General features: G+C 40.8%; 1 protein-coding gene across 3 annotated transcripts in view; it reads right to left on the bottom strand.

Moving 5' to 3' along the window:
* Positions 1-8,601: 8,601 nt before the first annotated feature.
* Positions 8,602-18,591, bottom strand: part of PDIA5 (protein disulfide isomerase family A member 5) — a 97,349-nt gene continuing 87,359 nt past the window's right edge. For all 3 annotated transcript variants that reach the window (XR_014956496.1, XM_021526076.3, XM_085584186.1), the window contains 2 exons: positions 12,306-12,440; positions 8,602-9,838 (listed from right to left, as the gene is read on the bottom strand). Coding sequence is in view for 2 of the 3 variants with exons in the window: in XM_021526076.3 (XP_021381751.2) it covers positions 9,758-9,838; positions 12,306-12,440 (216 nt within the window). In the remaining variant the exon portion in view is untranslated. The remainder of the gene's footprint in view (positions 9,839-12,305; positions 12,441-18,591) is intronic.

Below are 18,591 nucleotides of genomic sequence, written 5' to 3' on the forward strand. Positions count from 1 at the left end.
CTCACTGCAATGAACTGTTCTTGCTAACACAGCATCAGCAGAAGTGTGAGCAAGGTCATAAAAATCATCAGCAGATTATGCAGTTTATTTCCTCACTTCTCTTTTTAAAAACCTCCTCTGCTGATTCAGTCTTAAGGTCCTGTGCTGGGCCCAAAAGTTTCTTTCCTGGAGCACTAGTATTTAATTCTCAAGGGCTTTGCAAGACTGAAGCAACCTCGTAATGTCACAGAAAGTCTCTCATTGGCAATAAATGCAGCTGTTAGAACAAAATACAGCATTGTCCCAATGGCTCTTGTTGCAGCAGGGCCCAGTATGATCTCCTGCATAAAGAACAACCTATTTCTGAAAAGTAATCTTCACACTGCATCTCAATTAGTTTGAAAAGCAATGTGTTGTTAATGTATTTTTATTTGCAGGGCCATAAGCGTTATGGGTTTATGGAAATAACACGAGTGAGCTTTTCTGATGATCATGTCCCAAGCCATTCCAACAGTGATGGGCTCTCTTCGGGGCTTTCTGCTTACTTTTCTCCCTTTCTGGTAGAAGCAGCTGATCTGAAAAGCCACATGAATATACTCCTAGTACACATAATCCCTTTAGTTCCCTGCATTACTGTAATTGAACACATTGGCAGACTTTGTTTGTATTCAAATATTTTCATAGAAGGGAAAGTCATTCCAAGCTGATCACTTCATGAGGCCAAAAATTTCATTAGGAGCCATTTGAACAATTACAGTAAATAAAAAAAATCATTATTTGTCAGTACAGTTTTGCCACAAACACTATGATTTATATTAAAGTAATTCTTACTCCCTAATGAAATTTGTCTTTGTTTATGATAATCACCACAACAAATTTATTGAGTAAGAAAGAAAACACATATGGCACTGTAATCCACAGTTAGGTTATTCTATTTGAAATTTAATTCAGAAGGATAGAAAGGTTTCTTAGGACTGAAGGGATTATAGGTACTGTAATATCTAATAACATTATAAGATGGAGGTGGTGGCTCACTGTAATATAGAAACTCACTGAGACACAGGATGGGCAGGACTTTCTGGATTATCAAATCCAGTCCCCAGGTAGGCAACTGGATCACACGGTCCATTTAATACATTTTGCAAGCTTCACGAAAAGCTATGTATGGTTTCATCCCTATAACTTTTATACCCTCACTATGCAGGTGGATAAAGAACACCTAATTGATAGTCTAAATTATTCATGGCCAATTTATACCTACTTGCTCATACACGCAGATGCTCTACCCTTAATATCCCCCCTACCTGATGTGTTTACAGAAAGCAGTCAAACCACATCTCACTCTTCAGATGCTGGGCTGAACAAGCCCCCTGTGTGCCCTGTCCTTTCATGAAAGGTTCTCCAGTGTTTTCTTAGCAGCCCTTTGCTGTACCCATTTCATTAAGAACACAGCTTTCTTTGAAACAGTCAGAATAATGTGTTTTATTCCAAACAAAATCTTACCAGGCTCTTATTCAAGGATGTGTCTCCTACTGCATTTTAGAATTTCAGTTGCATTTTCCATGCCCATGCTGTACTGAAACATGAAATCTTTCAGTGTCATTGGAGGTTTCCTGCAGAATTTTGTCTGCTGCTACCTCCCTTACTACTTCTGTGGCTTTGCTTTTCCAGGACATTCAGCTCTTGCTGTGTGATATTCTGAACTTTCTCTACACTGATGATACCTCCTAACTTCACTGTATTTTTATGGTCACACACCACTGTTTTCCAAATAGGTCACTGATGAAAATAATAACAATCAGTCTTAAGATTTATCATTTAGAAGCTCTGAATAATTCTCTTTCAATAGAGTTCAGCTTCTCATCTTCCAACACTGTGTCTGTCTTGCAGTTCCTCTATAAATCTCAGACTTCATGCAGGAGATATAAATTTATATTTATAAATTTATAAAATAGCTCCTCATCAGCTATTTTATTCAGGTCGACAGCCACATTTCCCTCTTTGTCTAGCTAATTAATTACTCTATCAAATAAACCTATCAAATTAGTTTGATATTATTTAGCCTTGGTAAATACCCATTCCATTTTATTCTGTTTTCCAGTGACTGTCACTACTTTTACAATGCTCTCCTCCCACATTATTTCCAAAAGCCTGACATAAAATATTACAAAACAAAATATATTGTACTTTTTCAGTGAAAAATCCATGTTTTATTTGTCTTTGGTATAGATTAGTTATTTAAAGCAATATACAATTTTGACTAGCAGGTAGTGTTGAGCAGCAGTTATAGATTGGTTAACTCTATATTCCCAGCAGAAATGTATATGCAGTCTTTTTTTTGTTCTAAATAGTGTTAGTATCAGTTTTTAAAAGAATTGGAATACAAATTTGGCAGGCTGGTCCAACTGAAACACAGCCCCCACATACAACAAGGTCTTTTCCTGAACAGCTTTATAGTTAATTGATACATGTTGCAGAAAATCAGAGGACAACATGTACAGTGACTTGTATGGTGATCACAGGCGTTGGCCGTGGCAGAAATACAGGTTTTAAAGAAACAGAGAAGAGTTGAGGAGGATTTGGCTGAGAGGTGCTGGATGATTGTTTCAGATAGAGACAAATTGCACAGAGTGTTGTCTTCTTTGTGCTTAATTTTAATTATGTTGTGGGCAGTACACAAATGGAAAGAACAGCTAGTAAGAAATGAAATCAAGACTGGAATTTCAAGTCCACTGCTGACCCACAGACTTTGTGTGTCCTTGGGCAAAATGCTTTGTTGGGGTTTTTTTTTTCTGTCTCACTGCCTCATCTGTAAAACAGAGATAACACTACTTCTTTTTTCCCAACCTGACTATTTACATAATAAAAGCCTTTCCATGCATGACAGACTCTTATATATTTGTACAGCATCTAGAATAATGAGGACTTGAATCTTGGGACTACAACACAAACAATACACAACAATTAGGATTATGCATCCATCCAAAATATATCTAATGCACCTCATACTACAGTACCTTGCCAGAGAGACATGACTTTATCCCACGGTGAATTCTGCTTCTTTGATTTCTGCAGTCCCTCCTCTTGTGCTGCTCTTTTGCCTAAGAAAAGCTTTGGCAGAGAGTTAAGTTTAAGGTGAGCAGTGACAATGCTTTTGTGGTGTACTGCAGGTGGAAGGTGTGGTGGAGCCCAGAGTCCAAAGGGAATTGCATGGAACCAGGCAGCCTTATGCAGCATCTCTGCATTTCTGCAGCAGCTCTCCTGTGGCCCCATTCATCTCCCACTGGATCAGGGAAAATCTGCCTTAAAGGCTGCTTGTCCCTCTGTGAAAAGGGAAAAGAAAGAGCCTCTCATCCATATTGCCCCTGGGAGGACTGTGCACCCACTGCAGGGGAGACAAACACAGAGCTGTCTTCTTGGCAAGCAAACCCTAACATCCTTGGAGAGGTCTCAGTACTTTTGGGGATGCAGTAGGAAATGTTGGATGTGCTTATCCTGTTCCATGCTTGTGGGGTGGCATATAGTAAAAAGCATACCCTTACCATCAGCCTGGTGGCTACAGATCAGAGATCCATTACTGTTCTTCACATTTTCCTACAAAATGCTCTCTGGAGAGTTTATGCTCAGCTTGGAGAAATACAGCTTCCCACGCCAGAACTTTGGGGAAGTGGGAAGCTTTTTCCCCCCAGCCTGTATGCCCAGAAGGTAATGCCAAAATATGTTGGAGGTCAGGCCAGGTTCACACTGTGATTTTTCTTCGTGCTGAGAGAAAATAAAACAGAGGGTGCTTGGCTGCCCTGAGCTGGTGTGTCCAGGCCCTGAGGCTGGGCTGGCTCTGCAGCTACTTGGCATGGAAAGGAGGAAAAACATGCATAAATTAGGAGCCCTCAAGGCTACACTTGTATTGCAGCAGCAGACCAACCCCTCCGTGCTGACAGGTGACTCTTTAGTGCTTCCCTTGTGCTGGCAGATACACCACAGTATTAATTACACTGTGCAGCATTGCCCTGCCTAAAACTCATGGACATCAAAAAAAAACAATTTCATCCCCCTCCTTTTCTTAATGATATTTTTACAAACACAAAAGAACAAGAGAAGTGATGGTAACTGCATTATTAATAATACATAGTTGTAACTGATTAGTTTGGTTTCCTGTCCTGCACAAGGAAGACGGCATTGTGCTGTGACTACTGTCTTCAGGGAACTCAGGCTGGATACCAGATGTCTGTTACAAATGTTGGGCACCAAATTAAACACCCACACATCCTGAAAGGACCAGCAACATGACATGAAGAATTATTCCTTTTGCCAGCAGTAAAATGACAAAGCAGAGGAGTGACTAATGCTCTAGATAAACCCAGAGCTCCAATTTAATGCATGGGATAAGGACCTCTTTTTCCAAATAAAGACTCCCAACTCTTGCAGTTTCTTACTTCTCCATAATTTAGCTGTGCACATATTTGGCATTTAGAGTGTGACGGATTTACACATTTGCTATCAAATGAGCTGCAAGAGCTAATCAGCTCGCACAGAATTGCACATATTAATGAAGAAGGCTCTTCTGCATGCCTGCGATGTAGACACCCACTTAACTGGGGCACCAGAGACTAATTTGAAAAGATTTTGTTCACGTAGCTCTTTTCCTATGATGAATGCTTGCAGGGAATCATGCTGTAGAGAGGGAGCAAGCAGTATCTGCAAAATCTGGCTAAATGATTCTCATTACTGAGTGATGGAAGAGCAATAGGAAAGATAATTTATTAGTGGCTCAAAGCTAATGAGAATAATTAGCACTATTATGCTTTCTAAGCAAACACAGAATAACTGTTCCTTAAGGAACACTGTCTCCCTGCAGCAGTGTGAGTGCTCTGGGCAGGACGTGACTTCCAGGGGCAGGAATCTTACCAACCAAGCACTAGGGCAGGTGTGTGGAAACACCGAGACATCCCATGGGCCAGCATTAGAGCTGTGATTTCCTAAATTTTGGGCTAACAGACCATCTTTTTTTTCTGTCTCAAAACCAGCTACACTGGGCTGATGAACAGAGTTTACACTTCAGCTTAACTCCTAGGAAGTTGGAAATTGCCGCCTTGGATACTGAGATTTTTTTTGCAATATTGCATCACACAGTACCTTCCAAAACCTTGCAAAAGCCAAGCCAGTCGACAATGCTTTGCAGGAAGTATTTCAGCAGCAATGGTCAGTCCCCGGGAATACTGGCTGCCAGCAGAAAAAATGGCATTTGGCTTCATTTCATCTGTAGATACCCAGGTATCCTCCTTCTTCACTCTGTAAATAAAAGTAGGATGTGCAGAGAAAACACAGCATCTTCTTATGACCAGCCAAAGAAACTAATGGGAAAAATTCTGGTTTCCAATCAGTTCCAGCACACAGCAGTAATGTACATAACCGGATTAGCCAAAGGGCTGCACTCCTGTGGTTCCTGCAGAGCCATGAACGCTCAGGGATGCTGGGCTGCCAAAGGCAAAGGAAATGCCAGCGTTTGGCTACAGTGCTCAACACCTGCTGATAAGAGCTGATTTTCCCCCCACCTCTCAGTTTTCAGAATTTACTCCTGCAATCTCAGCGTTCCATTACAGACCCAATCACACCAGAGCAAGCTATTAAATTGAAACGAGGTGCACGTGGGCAGCAGTCCCCACTCCCCCAAGTGTGAGTGTATTTGGAGCAAATAGCTTGTTTCATAGTTCGTAAAATGCAGTTGGCAGGGGTTCAGTGTTATTCTAGGAAACCCATGTAGGCAACATTTCTTTCTTGTAATATAGCACTATCAGGAATATGGAGAGTGATTTTGATTTTTATTTTTTAAAAGGCAAACAGACAAAACATCTGTAGGCTGTCACCAAATCCTGACTTTTCTTTTGAAAAGCAGTTCGACTCTAAAATCAAAATCACCCATAAAGCAATTCCATCTGAAACAAGACTCTCTGAAGCATTCTCTTAGAGCTTACTCATGATGGGAATTTTATCTGCTTTTTTACTCCCAAATTAAATGTTGCAAGAACCTTACCTCTAATCTTTTTTCACCAGTAATATCAATCTATTTTTGCAGATGTATATCAGAAGGATTTTAAGTTAGCAAAATCTGGGGACCTAATTTGGTCTGAGTGGGAGTTTAGAAAAATTCCCAAGGCTTTTTCACTCAACTGCAACTATTTAGGAGGGGCTTGGGGGGCAACATGACTGTCAGATCCAAGATGCAATTTTACAGGGGGAGGAAAGAGGTAATGGAGATTTGTTAGGCTGCTTTTCTTGACTCAGGTTGGAAAGCAAGTCTCTTCCAGTCTCTCTTGGAGGAGTTGCTCTGGTTTGAACCAGTGAGGACACAGTCACTGGGTCAGAGATAGATTGATTTCAACAGAGCCAAATCATCTTCTGAGGTCACAGGGGCTGGGATAGGAGCTTATGCTCATCTTGGGATTCCCAACCTGTGTTTGCCATATCCCAGAGCATTCACTCTCCTGGGAACTTTTCCCTCCTTTCCTCTCCTTTTGATGGATGAAACAAATCCAGCATCTCAGGCTCTTTCATTAGATGGGAAAACCATTTCCCCGCCAAATTCCAGTATGCACAAAATGCTTGGCCCTGCTGCCCTTCATCTCTTGGTCCAACCACACAGCAGGACTAACACAGCCCTGTGGGCTATTTATATCTTGTTTAAGCTAACACTGGGGAACAAAGTGATGCACAATTCTGGCTCAGCCTCTCTGCTGTGTACGCTTTTTACCCTTCCTCGATAAGATTTAATCTGTTTAGGGTTAACTATGTAGCGGATGTCCAAGACCTTTGAATCACACCTTAAAAAGACTGAAAGACCAAACTCATAATTGCAAGAGCAGACTCTCCGATTCACTGCAAACCATTTGTTATCAGCAATTAAGTTTCTTGCTGATAAATGATTCATGACTTGAAAGCCCAGATTACTCACTTTTAACCATGGCAGAAATTCCTGTGTGATTATGAACGCCTGGGCTACGCATCTACTGCGACAGGCTGGGAAGCCTGAATGTGTGAAATGACCAACTATTTAAATACCCAAAATAAGAGCTCTTACATATATTTTTCATTCACAGTTTGTAAAAAATAACAACATATTTCAATTTCAATGTGACTGATGTGAATATAAACATAAACACCAACTTTTGCTTTACCGGAGGCAACTGAACTAAAACACTGTGACTGATATCCTGACCTGGCCTACTAATTAAAAAGGCTTGAAAGCAAAACTCTGAGTTCCTGGTACACTCTAGGTCACAGTAACTAAGGCTTTTGTCAGCTATTTGATGCAATCATTTATGATGTTCAAAACTCTTTTTTTCAAAAACCATAAACCAGATGAGTCATGACCCTGCAACAGAAGGTAAATTATTCTAAAATATTTTATATTTGTGCATTAACACATGCACAACACATTTTTTCTTTAGCCAAGAAAAAATGAATGCCCAAGTCCAAGAAGTAACTGACAAAAGACTGAAGGGAAAAATGAGAATTCCTAATTTTATTATGGTGTAACCAGCTGTAAGGAATTACTGGTCTGAAGCACAGTGTGCAATTGTCTTATCCTAAACATTTACTAAAGCATATAATTCAGAATGATCCCGACTAGTGAAGTCACCATTGGCAAGCTATAATTTTTTTTCTTTCTTATTTTTGAAAAAGTCTCCATTTCTCACCAATTAGCACAAACATAGGCACAGCCTATGCACAGAGACGCTCAACATTTTCTGGAGGCTGTATTTCGTTAGTGCCTGCTGCTTTGACTCTGAGATCAAAAGAGGCAGCAAGTTCTGGACTGATCATATTTGATAGTTTGCTAAAAGCAGAAGAATTCCTGTTTGAGATCAAATTGCATCAATACGTATTGTTTCCTAAATGCAGGATGGCATGCCTCCTACTTTTGTGAGGATAGCTTGAAATAAAGAATTATTGTGATCTTCTGCAAAACTGCTATACACAACATAAGTAACTGTGCTAATTGAAAGGAAAAAAAACAGAGTAAGAAACTTCATAAATTAAGCTACTTTTTTACTATGATATTATGTACTCTCAGGCAGCTGATTTTTTTGGGTGAAGAGGCTCATCAGGTGCCTAATATGAGAAGATACTTGGCACAGCTCCATAGCCATTCCAATTGATGTCATGGTTAACAAGCTGACCACCATACAAGGCCAATCAGGCTACTGGTATTCCACAAAACTCACTAATGGCTTCAGCAGCTTAACGGTGCCAAACACACAGCACCATTAATTGGGCAAGAGAGAGAAGGAAAAAACACCCAGGAAGGAGGCAAGATGCCATTCACCTCCTGAACAGCCCCTCAGCACAGCCTGCAGATCCCAACTAGAAGAAAATGAGACGGGCAGACTGAGGAGCAAGAGGAAGGTTTCAGGCCCAGGTCACAGCTCTCTGCTGTGATCAGCTGTTTGTGCCCCTGGGGTGCCAGGGTAGTTTGACCCTCACCCAGCACAGCCCTGCCCTGCTGCCCAAGGCCACGGGCAGTGGGAACTCATCCCGCGTGCACCGGCTCTTCCTAAGCCACCACCAGCTGTGGTCATTCACCCAGTGGGGAAGAAGCTGAACAAGGCTGATTAATGATAAAAATACTTGTCCTTTTTAAAATTTATTTTTAGTTCAAAGTGAATCACAACTTCCTGTCCCTCCCTCTCCCCTCCTGCAAAGACAGAAGTACCTCCAGATGAACTTTTTTTTGCTTAAGCATCAAAAATGTAACACATTTCAGCAGCTGCTGATACAGGTTTTACAGTGGTGACTGTCAGAGAGAGATTGATTGTGCAACTCCTTAAGGAGCAAAAAGGAAAAATCCCTCCTACAAATGCAGATAACTTTTGGAATGTAAACAGGTAATACACACGATTACTGCATTACCAGAAGTAATATGCATTTCTCAAAACAGTTGAACATAACACTTTACAACACATATTTGCTATGACCCAATCATAACTTGAAGGGAAACTCCGTACCCTATAAGAATAACCACATACCCCTGTAAGATAGTCATTCCTGCCATAACTTACAGACACACTGACAGTATTGATGCCAAAGAAGGAGGGCTTAATCTGATTTCACCCATGCTCTGCTAATTTTTAATGTGTGGCTTAGTTGACTCAATACATTTTAGAAATGTATGTAAACAATTCTGATTTAAAGACCAGAGAGGTTTAAATGAAAATAACAGATCTGGACTAGTCAATGTTAATGTCTTCATTAACTCAGATACCTTATTTATCCCTGAGCACCTTAAAATTGTTCCCCCCCAAATCTCAGTCAAGAACACATAACTATGTCACAAGTTCATTTGAATAAATCTGTGTCTTATAAATCCCATCTTCCTGCACTGATTTTAACAAAACATAACAAAACAAACCCAAACCAAACCATGTCCCTCCCCTTTGTTTTTCACATGTACTGCAATACCGGAACAAAAATTTCACCCTAACAAACAACATCACCTACAGACACACTACAGACTACAAAAATATTGCATAGGAGTGTCAGTGGGCATAGTCTCCCAACATGAGAGAAAATGCTAAGTTTTCTTTAAAACATTATGGCAACATTCTAATTTATTTTCCTTTTAAAAATCAAGTCGTTTCACTTTATTTCAAAATTGTACAAAATGGCCATGGCTGTTTATAAAAAAAAGTCTCTGTCTTGAGAATATGTGAAGTCTCAGGTGCATCAACAAAAGACCTGGAACCATTCACAGTGCAGCGGAAAGCTTCTTTTGAGGCAGAAACTATAATTCATCCTTCTTCTTTCCTACTCTTTCATGATCTCTTTCTCTCAGGGTTCGCATGAAAGTGGTGAATCCAGACTCCTGGTTTTGAAGGAAGAAAAATATGGGTCATATTTTTACCAACAAAGCAAAACAATGCATCAAGAACACTTTGAGCTTCTGTATCCCAGCAGAATATAAACTAAGGAGCAGTTGTTTACTCTCTGTACCCCAGGGCAAAATAGAAACTACTACAGTTACTGCTTCTGCACTGCCTCATTGTGCCATACTCTAGTCCAGTGCTGCTCCACTGCAAGGGGAAAATATCCATGCACATCCCACATGTCAAACTTTGAAGAGATGGGACACAGAGAAAAAGTCCCTAAAACTCATAGGACAAGGTAAAATCTGTCACTAGAAGTGCTATTGATGCCTTTTTGTTGAGAACACTCAGAAGACATTTTCAAGCTGCTTTTGTATGCTATTTGTGTCATTTTAAAAGCAGTTACTGGATTGTTTGTTGACTATATACACATTTGCCACTCATCCTCTAATAGTTTTGATCACTATTTTTCTCCTTCCCCAAACATTCCAATGATTGAAATAACTTTTTTTTCAAGTTACTATTAAAATTATTATAAAAAAACTTCAAACCTGGTCATCTAGATGCCAACCTCTGTATTTCAACAACTTATGATTTAAGGCTGTTGAATGCCACCATTTTCCTTTTCCAAGGAAAGCTGTGAACACAGTGCTCAGGCATTTCAGAAGGCTCAGATGGGTGTTGGAATACACAGTGTACTGGTACCCCAACATTGAAGTTTTCTGGGCAAATGACACTGCCCCCACCCAATCTGATCATTTTTGCATTTAAACAATCACAGGACACACCACTCAAAACTGGTGATGAAAAGGGAAAATACCAAAGGTAGAGAGCAACTAACAGAAGTTAAAGACTTAAAAGAATGTTGTGGAACAACAAAACAAAATAAACTCTAACCAAACCACAAGGCTGGTAAACTTTTAGAAGGCTGAACAACGAAAAGCTTTTCTAAAACTATTCACTGTTCTTCCACTGAAAAGAAATGATTTGACAAGCTTCAGCTGTTTGTCACCTGGAGTCATCTGGCAATCAGCAGCCCCCATGACAGGCACTGTGCTAAAGCACTGCCTCCAGCATTATCATGATAAGAGATAACAAACCCCAATTCAATGCTGCACAAGCAGAAGACCATAGGGTCCCCAGAGAGGTGGAAGGGGAACAGACCAGCCATAAGCAGAGAAACCAGGATGTTCCTGTTGGGTAATTTTTACCCAATAAAGGGTTGGCATATTTGTCAGGGGATTTGTTAGTCCACTTTCCAGCATATGGATAAATATCTCCTAACTTCTGTGGCCTCAGAGCACTCCTGTATTGGATATAAATTCTTTTTATCAGCCACCACAGAGCCTTCCCTTCATATATTGTTTCTCTAAGAATGGGTTAGAAATGCAAAAACTGCAGCTGAAATATTACTTCAATTGTTGGCTACTGCACCAATCTCTACTTTTAAGAAAAGATCCAGAATTGGAACTAAACACAGTATCCATAACAACGGCTGGATCAGCACCATAAAATGGTAATTACTGGAGTCCAAGTATGCTGAAGAAAACTGGGAGGCAAAGCTCCATGAAGATTTCCCCAAGACTACCACAGAACCTCAGAACCTGGCTTTATAATTCATGCTTCTATATAATTTTCTGAGCCCTAACAGCAGCAATAACTTTCAGTCAAGAATCTTTTTTCAAAACCACTGCATGGCTCAAAGACCCCAAGTTTTTCTTGCAGACCCCAGGCAATCAATGGCTGCTGAGGAGTAACCTCCCTCTAGGAGGTTACGACAAAGGCGGCCCACAAATAATTGAATTGCTTCCTTATTTTCAGGCACTTTACAACCACTGAAGGCATTATGCCATTTCTGCCCCCATTTCTTGCACTCATAGCATATAATTAGCTGGCCACAGCAGGACAAAAGAATGAAACTTCAGCCCAGAGGTAGATGGCACAATTTGTCTTCCCATCCTGAGTGCCAGGAGTGAATCTGATTCAGGGCAAATGAGATATTTACTTTCCTCTAGTCTCCAAAGGACAGCTTTGTCCTGGCTATAAAACCAATGGTCTGTCACCATTTGGCAGCCTGGTGGATCTGTAACATGTTTGCAGTGTCCATGAGATCCAGAACTGACAGGAGTTAAGCACTGTATTTTCTGGCATTTCTGCCAGCAGCACATGCAATAAACCCTTCCCTTTCTCTCAGTCCAAATTCAATCACAGCCTTCAGCTTAAAGAATAAAATACACAAAGAATATTACCAAATCTAATCCTTTTTCCTCTTCTCATGTTCCTAAAAATAGACCAAGAGTGTTCCTAATGCAGAGATGTACAGGGGTGTGGTACACTATGATTCATCCATGTAAGACAGCAACAGAGGCATGGAAAAAATTCACTCTGCAGTTTTCATTTGCAAGGCAGGACAGGCAGAGGAAGTTTTGCTCCCTGTACCAGGTGATGACTCTTGCTTTCACTTACCCCTCGATCTCCTGTATATTTTTCCACAAATTTCCCATAGTTGTAATAGTTGAAGGTGGGGTAACCATCAACCCCCTCCTGCTTACACAGGTCATGATTCTGTCCTTTGGCACAATCCACTGCAGCGTAGGCGATCTGAAACACAAGAGATCACACTGAGGCAGGAGAGAACAAAGCAAGAACCCATTCCATGGTGATGCTGCTGCAGCTTAGCCTTAGCACTGAGAGAGACCCAAGTCTTCTGCCAAACATGCAATGGCTTCTGTAAGGGCTTAGGTGTGGAGGGAGAGCAGAGGATTGTCATCACCTGGCCTGTGCAGCTGCATGGCATGTTCAACTCACAGAGCAGAAAATCCCCTCCGCAGCCTTCCCACTGAGTTCTGTGTTAGACTCCAAACAGGAAATCCACAGGCTGGATTAATAAAACCAAATCCAGGCACAGTGGTCACAGCTCAGTCATTCTGCAATATTTTTCCTCCCCTTTGGTTTTAAGTGATGAACAGTGAGAGTGGATTTGGTGATGGTAACAACCCACCTAATCCAATCTTGCTCCTGTGGCATTGCTAATGCTCTGAAAAGTTTCCAAACATGGCTGGTCACTTATGTAGCCTATTCACAGATTAATGATTTCTACCCCAAATAGCTTTTCTTAACTCCATGCAGTTCTTCCGAGGGGATGGGTAAGAAGCCAGAGCATCATCTGCCAAGCACTGCACATAGAGAAAAAGGTTTCTTGCTTACAGTCTCAGCCTGGGTTTGTATTTCCTTTCCTGTCTTCTTCCAGGACTGTACATTATATGCAGCCATTAGCAAAGTGGGCTTTAATTCCTTTTTAAACCTCTAGATGTTACTGTCACACAGACAAACCCTGAACAGGAAAGAGCTGCTACACTTTCAGCCTACTGACAGTGGAGCAACACCCTCAGTCCCTGCCTGCTTCCACAAAGGCAGGGTGAAGAAACAGCCTCACAGCCCCAGAGCAGCAGCTCCGAACATTCAAGTCCTGACTCTATGAAGTATTGAAGAGGGGCTGCTCTTAACAGTTCTGATGCTGAGACAAAATGTAATTCATAGGCTTCTACTCAAAGCAACTGAGCCCTGTACTGTCATTTCACCCCTGTTCCTGTGAGCAGCAGTTCGGGCTCTGAATGCAGGCTGCTCACATAAGCTCTGCCTTCACAGCATGAGCCAGGCCCTGCTGAAGGCCAAGCACCTTAAAGTACAACCTGTGTAAAGAAACCAAACAAATTAGAGGAACGCCTTTTTGCAACTTTTTTGTGGGTTACAATTTATCAAGTGCTAATTTCATAGCAGACACATCCTAATTTGAAATTTCCGTTCCACAAGCCTCCTTCAAACAGCTGATCAAAAGACCTTTTGCTTGCATGACTTTAGGGTTGCGGTTGAACTGTTCTTCCATAATTAAAAGATCACTTAATATTCTACAAAGCTCTCCTGTTTCATGGTGACACTGTCAAAATGGGAAAACCTGATCTCATTATCCTAGCAGTAATTAAGGAGATTGGCAAAGCCAACTTCAGTTAATTTGCTTGTTTTGTTTTGGCTTTGAAAGCCTGACAAGACAATAGTCAGTATGATCTCGCTTGGTCTGTCTTCAAGTGGAAAGTATACTAGATAAAGTGAACAGTAGTCTTACCTTAAATCCCTGGTTTCTGATTTTAAACATTAATAAGTCTGCTACAGAACCAGGACTCTTGAAAGTTAAAAACATGTATGATCCTATTTTTTTTTTTTTTTGTAAAACACAAAGACTCCTACGCGTTAAGGGCCAATTTAAATGAAAGATTAGGAATAATAAACCATAAAAGAGTTTCATCTAAGCATTTCTGCCTCCCTGACCTCAGCAGCCAGCCAAAATTTAGAGCTCTGTTGGCTACTTCTGTGTAAAGAAAAGCTTAGAATGGAGACAAACTTTTATTTCATGACACAGCATGAAACAGAAATAATACTAGAAGTCCTGATTTCCTAAAAACTAGAAGAATAAATAAATTAATCTTTTTTCTCACTGCTATAAATATCACACAGGGAGAGATTACAGCCAGAAAAAGGGGAAAGTATGCATGCGCTCATCCAGATCTTAGTAGCTGGTTTGAGACATCAAACTGTTGTGACTGATGACCCATCTGTTCTCAGTGTCTTCGAGATTAAGAAAATTAGTTTTTAGTACACTGGAAGGAAAAGGGAAGAAGGAAAAGAAACTCTCTTTATCTGTACCTCAGGAAATATCAAAACTGGTACTGGCTGGAGCAAAATGTCTAATTTCATTTATAAACGGCTTTTGTGAGAACAGCTCCCAGTGAGGAGAGGGTGCAGTGCAGGAATGCAATGCTATAAGCCACAGTTAACCTCGATCAGAACCTGTTGCCTCAGAAGAGATGACTGATGGATATTAAAGAGGTGGCTTCTGACAAAATGCTCAGTAGTGTCCTTGAGACACAGCTCTCCTCTACAGCACATGGAAACCTAAGCTGGCCCATCTGTGCTTTAGCTGTGCACACAAAGATCCCAGTCTAAGTCTGTCCACAGCAGCCACGTGAGCCCAGTGCTGTGCTAATCCAACAGCTCTAATGGCACATCTGGAATAGCAGCTGGGGAATGTGTCCATGGTCTGTCCCCTCCCCAATGCTCCTAATGCTAGCTCCCATACAGCTTCACCACTGCAACCACCATTTTGAGCCCAGATTCAGAACACACACACATTAGGTTATTTTTACAGCCAGGGAGAGAAGAGGAACGACAATTTTCAAAAGCCTTGTAACTCATACAGACGTGAGCAAAATTTCAGAGAGGAACATCTAATTCCCAAGACTGTATCTGAGGCTGCATTCAATGCCTGCTGCCAACAGTGGCTGAGTAAGAGTACTTAGGAGAGCTTGAGTGATTACTTTAGAGTGGAAATGTTAAGGCAGCCTAAATATAGAGGTTGCTACCATCTCTGTGCACTCATTATCATAGCATCACAGTTCTAATTGTCTTGCCTGTCTCACAGCGGAAGATCAAATATAGTGCACTGAGAGAGGAGAAAAGTGATGCTGGAAAACACTTGTAGCAAAACACACTTCTGGACTGAGGACCAGTTCTCATCTCCATTCCATCAACTCCAGACGACTGAACTCTGAGACACACCAGAATTTCAGCAAACAGCAATGATGCCCTTTGCTTCTTTCTGTTTGTGTTTTCATGGACTTTGAATAATTGCTGCATTGCTGATAGAGATGTGTCCTACCAGAGTGAATGCCTGCGTGGCTCTGCTGAAAGGCTGCATGTAAAAAGATGCAGAATCCTGGCTCAAGTGAGCAGTGATACACTGTAGAGAAAGCTTCCCCTCATTCTCAACCCTCTTAGCAACAGTCAGCTTTTCTGCTTCACTAAAGAAGGAAACTGAGTCAGGAAAAATAACAACCCAAAAAAGCTCTCTCAAAATGTGGTTAAAGACTTCTGGAGAATATTTCCCTCAGAACAGATCCTCCTACTGAACCACCACCACCAAGTTACACAGAAGTGCACTGGAGAGACAGGTTAGCAAGACCTACCTGCTCTGACCTGCAAACCCACTAAGTTTATTCAACCAGAAACTGCAAACATATTAAGCATAAGACATCTGCAGTAGGTGTCCAAGAGCCAAGACACTTGGCATCATGTCTCACAAAATCCCTCTTATCAAGAGGTAAAAACCCTCTAAAAATATGTGAGAGAAAGAAACTCTGCTAACACTGGTCTAACACTGATGTGCGTGTATGTCCATTATGAAAAAATCCAGAGAAACAGCTTTCAAAATGCAAGATTGATTTTAGGGAGATTTTGATTGTTAGGGTTAAAATTTAATTTCTTGAGCTTTCCTCTAACCAGAGGGGGAAATCCACTGAAAAAAAAAAAAAAAAAGAAAAACCATTTCAGGGAGAAAAAGCTCTAAGTGCTATATCTGCAATATGCACAAAACTCTGTGAGATTATGGATTCTCTATAACCCAAAGCTCTGCTGCCTTAGATATTGACAATACATCAGTATATACAAGTCCTTCCTCCAGAGCCAATGCTGTTCAGGTCTATCACCACAGCCTGTTCAGTAGTTGTAGCAGGAATAGAACTGTTATCAAATGAAAAGATAATCAATCAGAGACTGTGGACCCCAAAAGAAGTTTCTTGGAGCACATCCAACTTTCTTAATTTTCAAGTAGTTCCTCACAACTGGTATGCACCTTATAATAATTAACAGTATCAGGTGAGTATGTATAGTAATGCACAATAATGAGAACAACAGCAACAGCAATAACCCACCAAGTAAGTATGCATTTCTCCATAGTCAGGATAGGTTAATATGAGTCTGGAAACATCTGGGACTCAAAAATAGTTTTACTTGAAAAAGAAATCCCACAATGTTTCATGGTTCTACCAAAAAACTGGGAGCTTAACTACAGGGTTGCAAACTTAACTCAGCATGGCAATAGACTGAGAAAACAGAGCATGGCATATTTTTCAGGTGAAGAGGACTGATCACAAAAGCTGAGCTGTTGCAAAACCCTGAACTTTTAATTTAGGTGCTTCAGTAGAAGTGGAGCTATGCCAAAAGTACGACCACTGATCTCCAGGTGCCCCAACTGTAACAGAAGGGTGATGCCTTATTTTGTTACTAAGTGTCAGAAGAAAAAAGAAGTACTGGTAGTGTAATCTAATCATACATCAGAAATCACAGTTCCCTTCCAACAGAATTAAGAAACAACTTTTTGCTCTAGAGGGATCTTACAGGTAAGAAACACAATAATATTCAATGGTTCCAACAGATGCGTGACCTTCCAGGTAACTCTTCCTTTCTGTTCTTAAAGCTTTCTTTTTAACAGTTTGCCTCCCAGACACCACATGATGATATAGTAAAAATAACCCCCTGCAATCCTAGCTGCTCTCCTGTTAAAATATGTACTGCCACACACTGGTTTATTGATTCAAGAAAATAAATCTGTGCTAGAGCTAATATTGACTTTTATTATGAAAATTGAAGTGAACAGCTAACTGAATATTGATTTGAGAGAGGAATGATATTTGATAAGCTTAAAAAAAGTAAAAACAAAGTTGCAGCATGGAAATAAATGCTTCCAAACAACATTTTAAAAGTAGAATCAATTCCAGATGACAATTACCTGATTACTAGTAAAAAAGTCTGTTGTTGCTAAATGTCTTAAAAGCACCTATAAGTAAGACAGATGTGCATTCTTCCCTATGATTACTCCATAGGTTTCTATTTGTATCACCTGTTCTGGATCCTAAGAGCAGTTAGGGACTGGCCTTCTAAAGTTTGCTGCAATTCAGCTACTGTTCTTGAAGTGAAAGGCCTTACAAATGAGAGATTCATTATGAGTTGCCCTGATGTGGCATGGCATCATTAGAGGAGGTGCAGTTATCAGCTGTTCTCAAAGCAGGCCTATTTGCAAAGGGGACATCCATTAGTACAATGTGATGTACACTGCTAACATCACCATATTTAATGAGTCTAATTAAAAAGAAATTCAGCACATGCTTTTTAAGCAAACAGGGATCAAATTCCTTGCCAAACTAAAATATTATCTAATTTGGATAACTCTGTACAGTCATTTGGTTGGTATAATAATTTTAAACTGTGATTCAGAATACACATTGGGGACCCACCAGTTTCACTGCTGACTGACCTACTAACACCCCAGCTCACCCCATTTGCTGCACCCTTTCCAGCAATTGCTGCCACAACTGTTTCTGTGGGAACTCACTAGAGCCCAGCTGTGGTGCTTTGATTTGGGTCAATGCATTTGTACAGGAACAGACTCCTGTGAAAATGGGAAGATTGGTCAAAGAGCAGCCCCTTTGCAGGACTGCCAGAGATTTGTTACTGAGAGGCCTTGAAGAGTCAAGAGCTTTCCTTCAGCAAATCCAAACTGGAACACCACAAATCAGTTCTTTCAAGCTGAGCTTTGAGATCAGCCAAAAGGCAGAATACAGTTTTTTTTAAAGATTTAGTTTTGAAGAGAGACTGTGGAGCAGTTGCTGAACATGCCTTCCTGCTCTTCAATCTGTTCAGCTAAGTGACACCCCTCACATTTGCATTTTCTGATGCCCACTGGTCACTGCCAGAACTTGAGCTGTGGGGCACTGGCCATAGGCTTTCCCCTGGCAGCTGTATGCTAAGGCCACAGTGCCCCAAACTAAGAATGCTCCAGATGCCTTTTTTTTTTCCCCACCTTTTTTTCCTTTTAAATAACTGAAACAATATGCTCACCACCACTGGAGCAGGCTCTCCA

Source organism: Lonchura striata, chromosome 7 (genome assembly GCF_050655825.1).
Source record: "Lonchura striata isolate lonStrDom1 chromosome 7, ASM5065582v1, whole genome shotgun sequence".
Classification (NCBI taxonomy): Eukaryota; Metazoa; Chordata; class Aves; order Passeriformes; family Estrildidae; genus Lonchura; species Lonchura striata.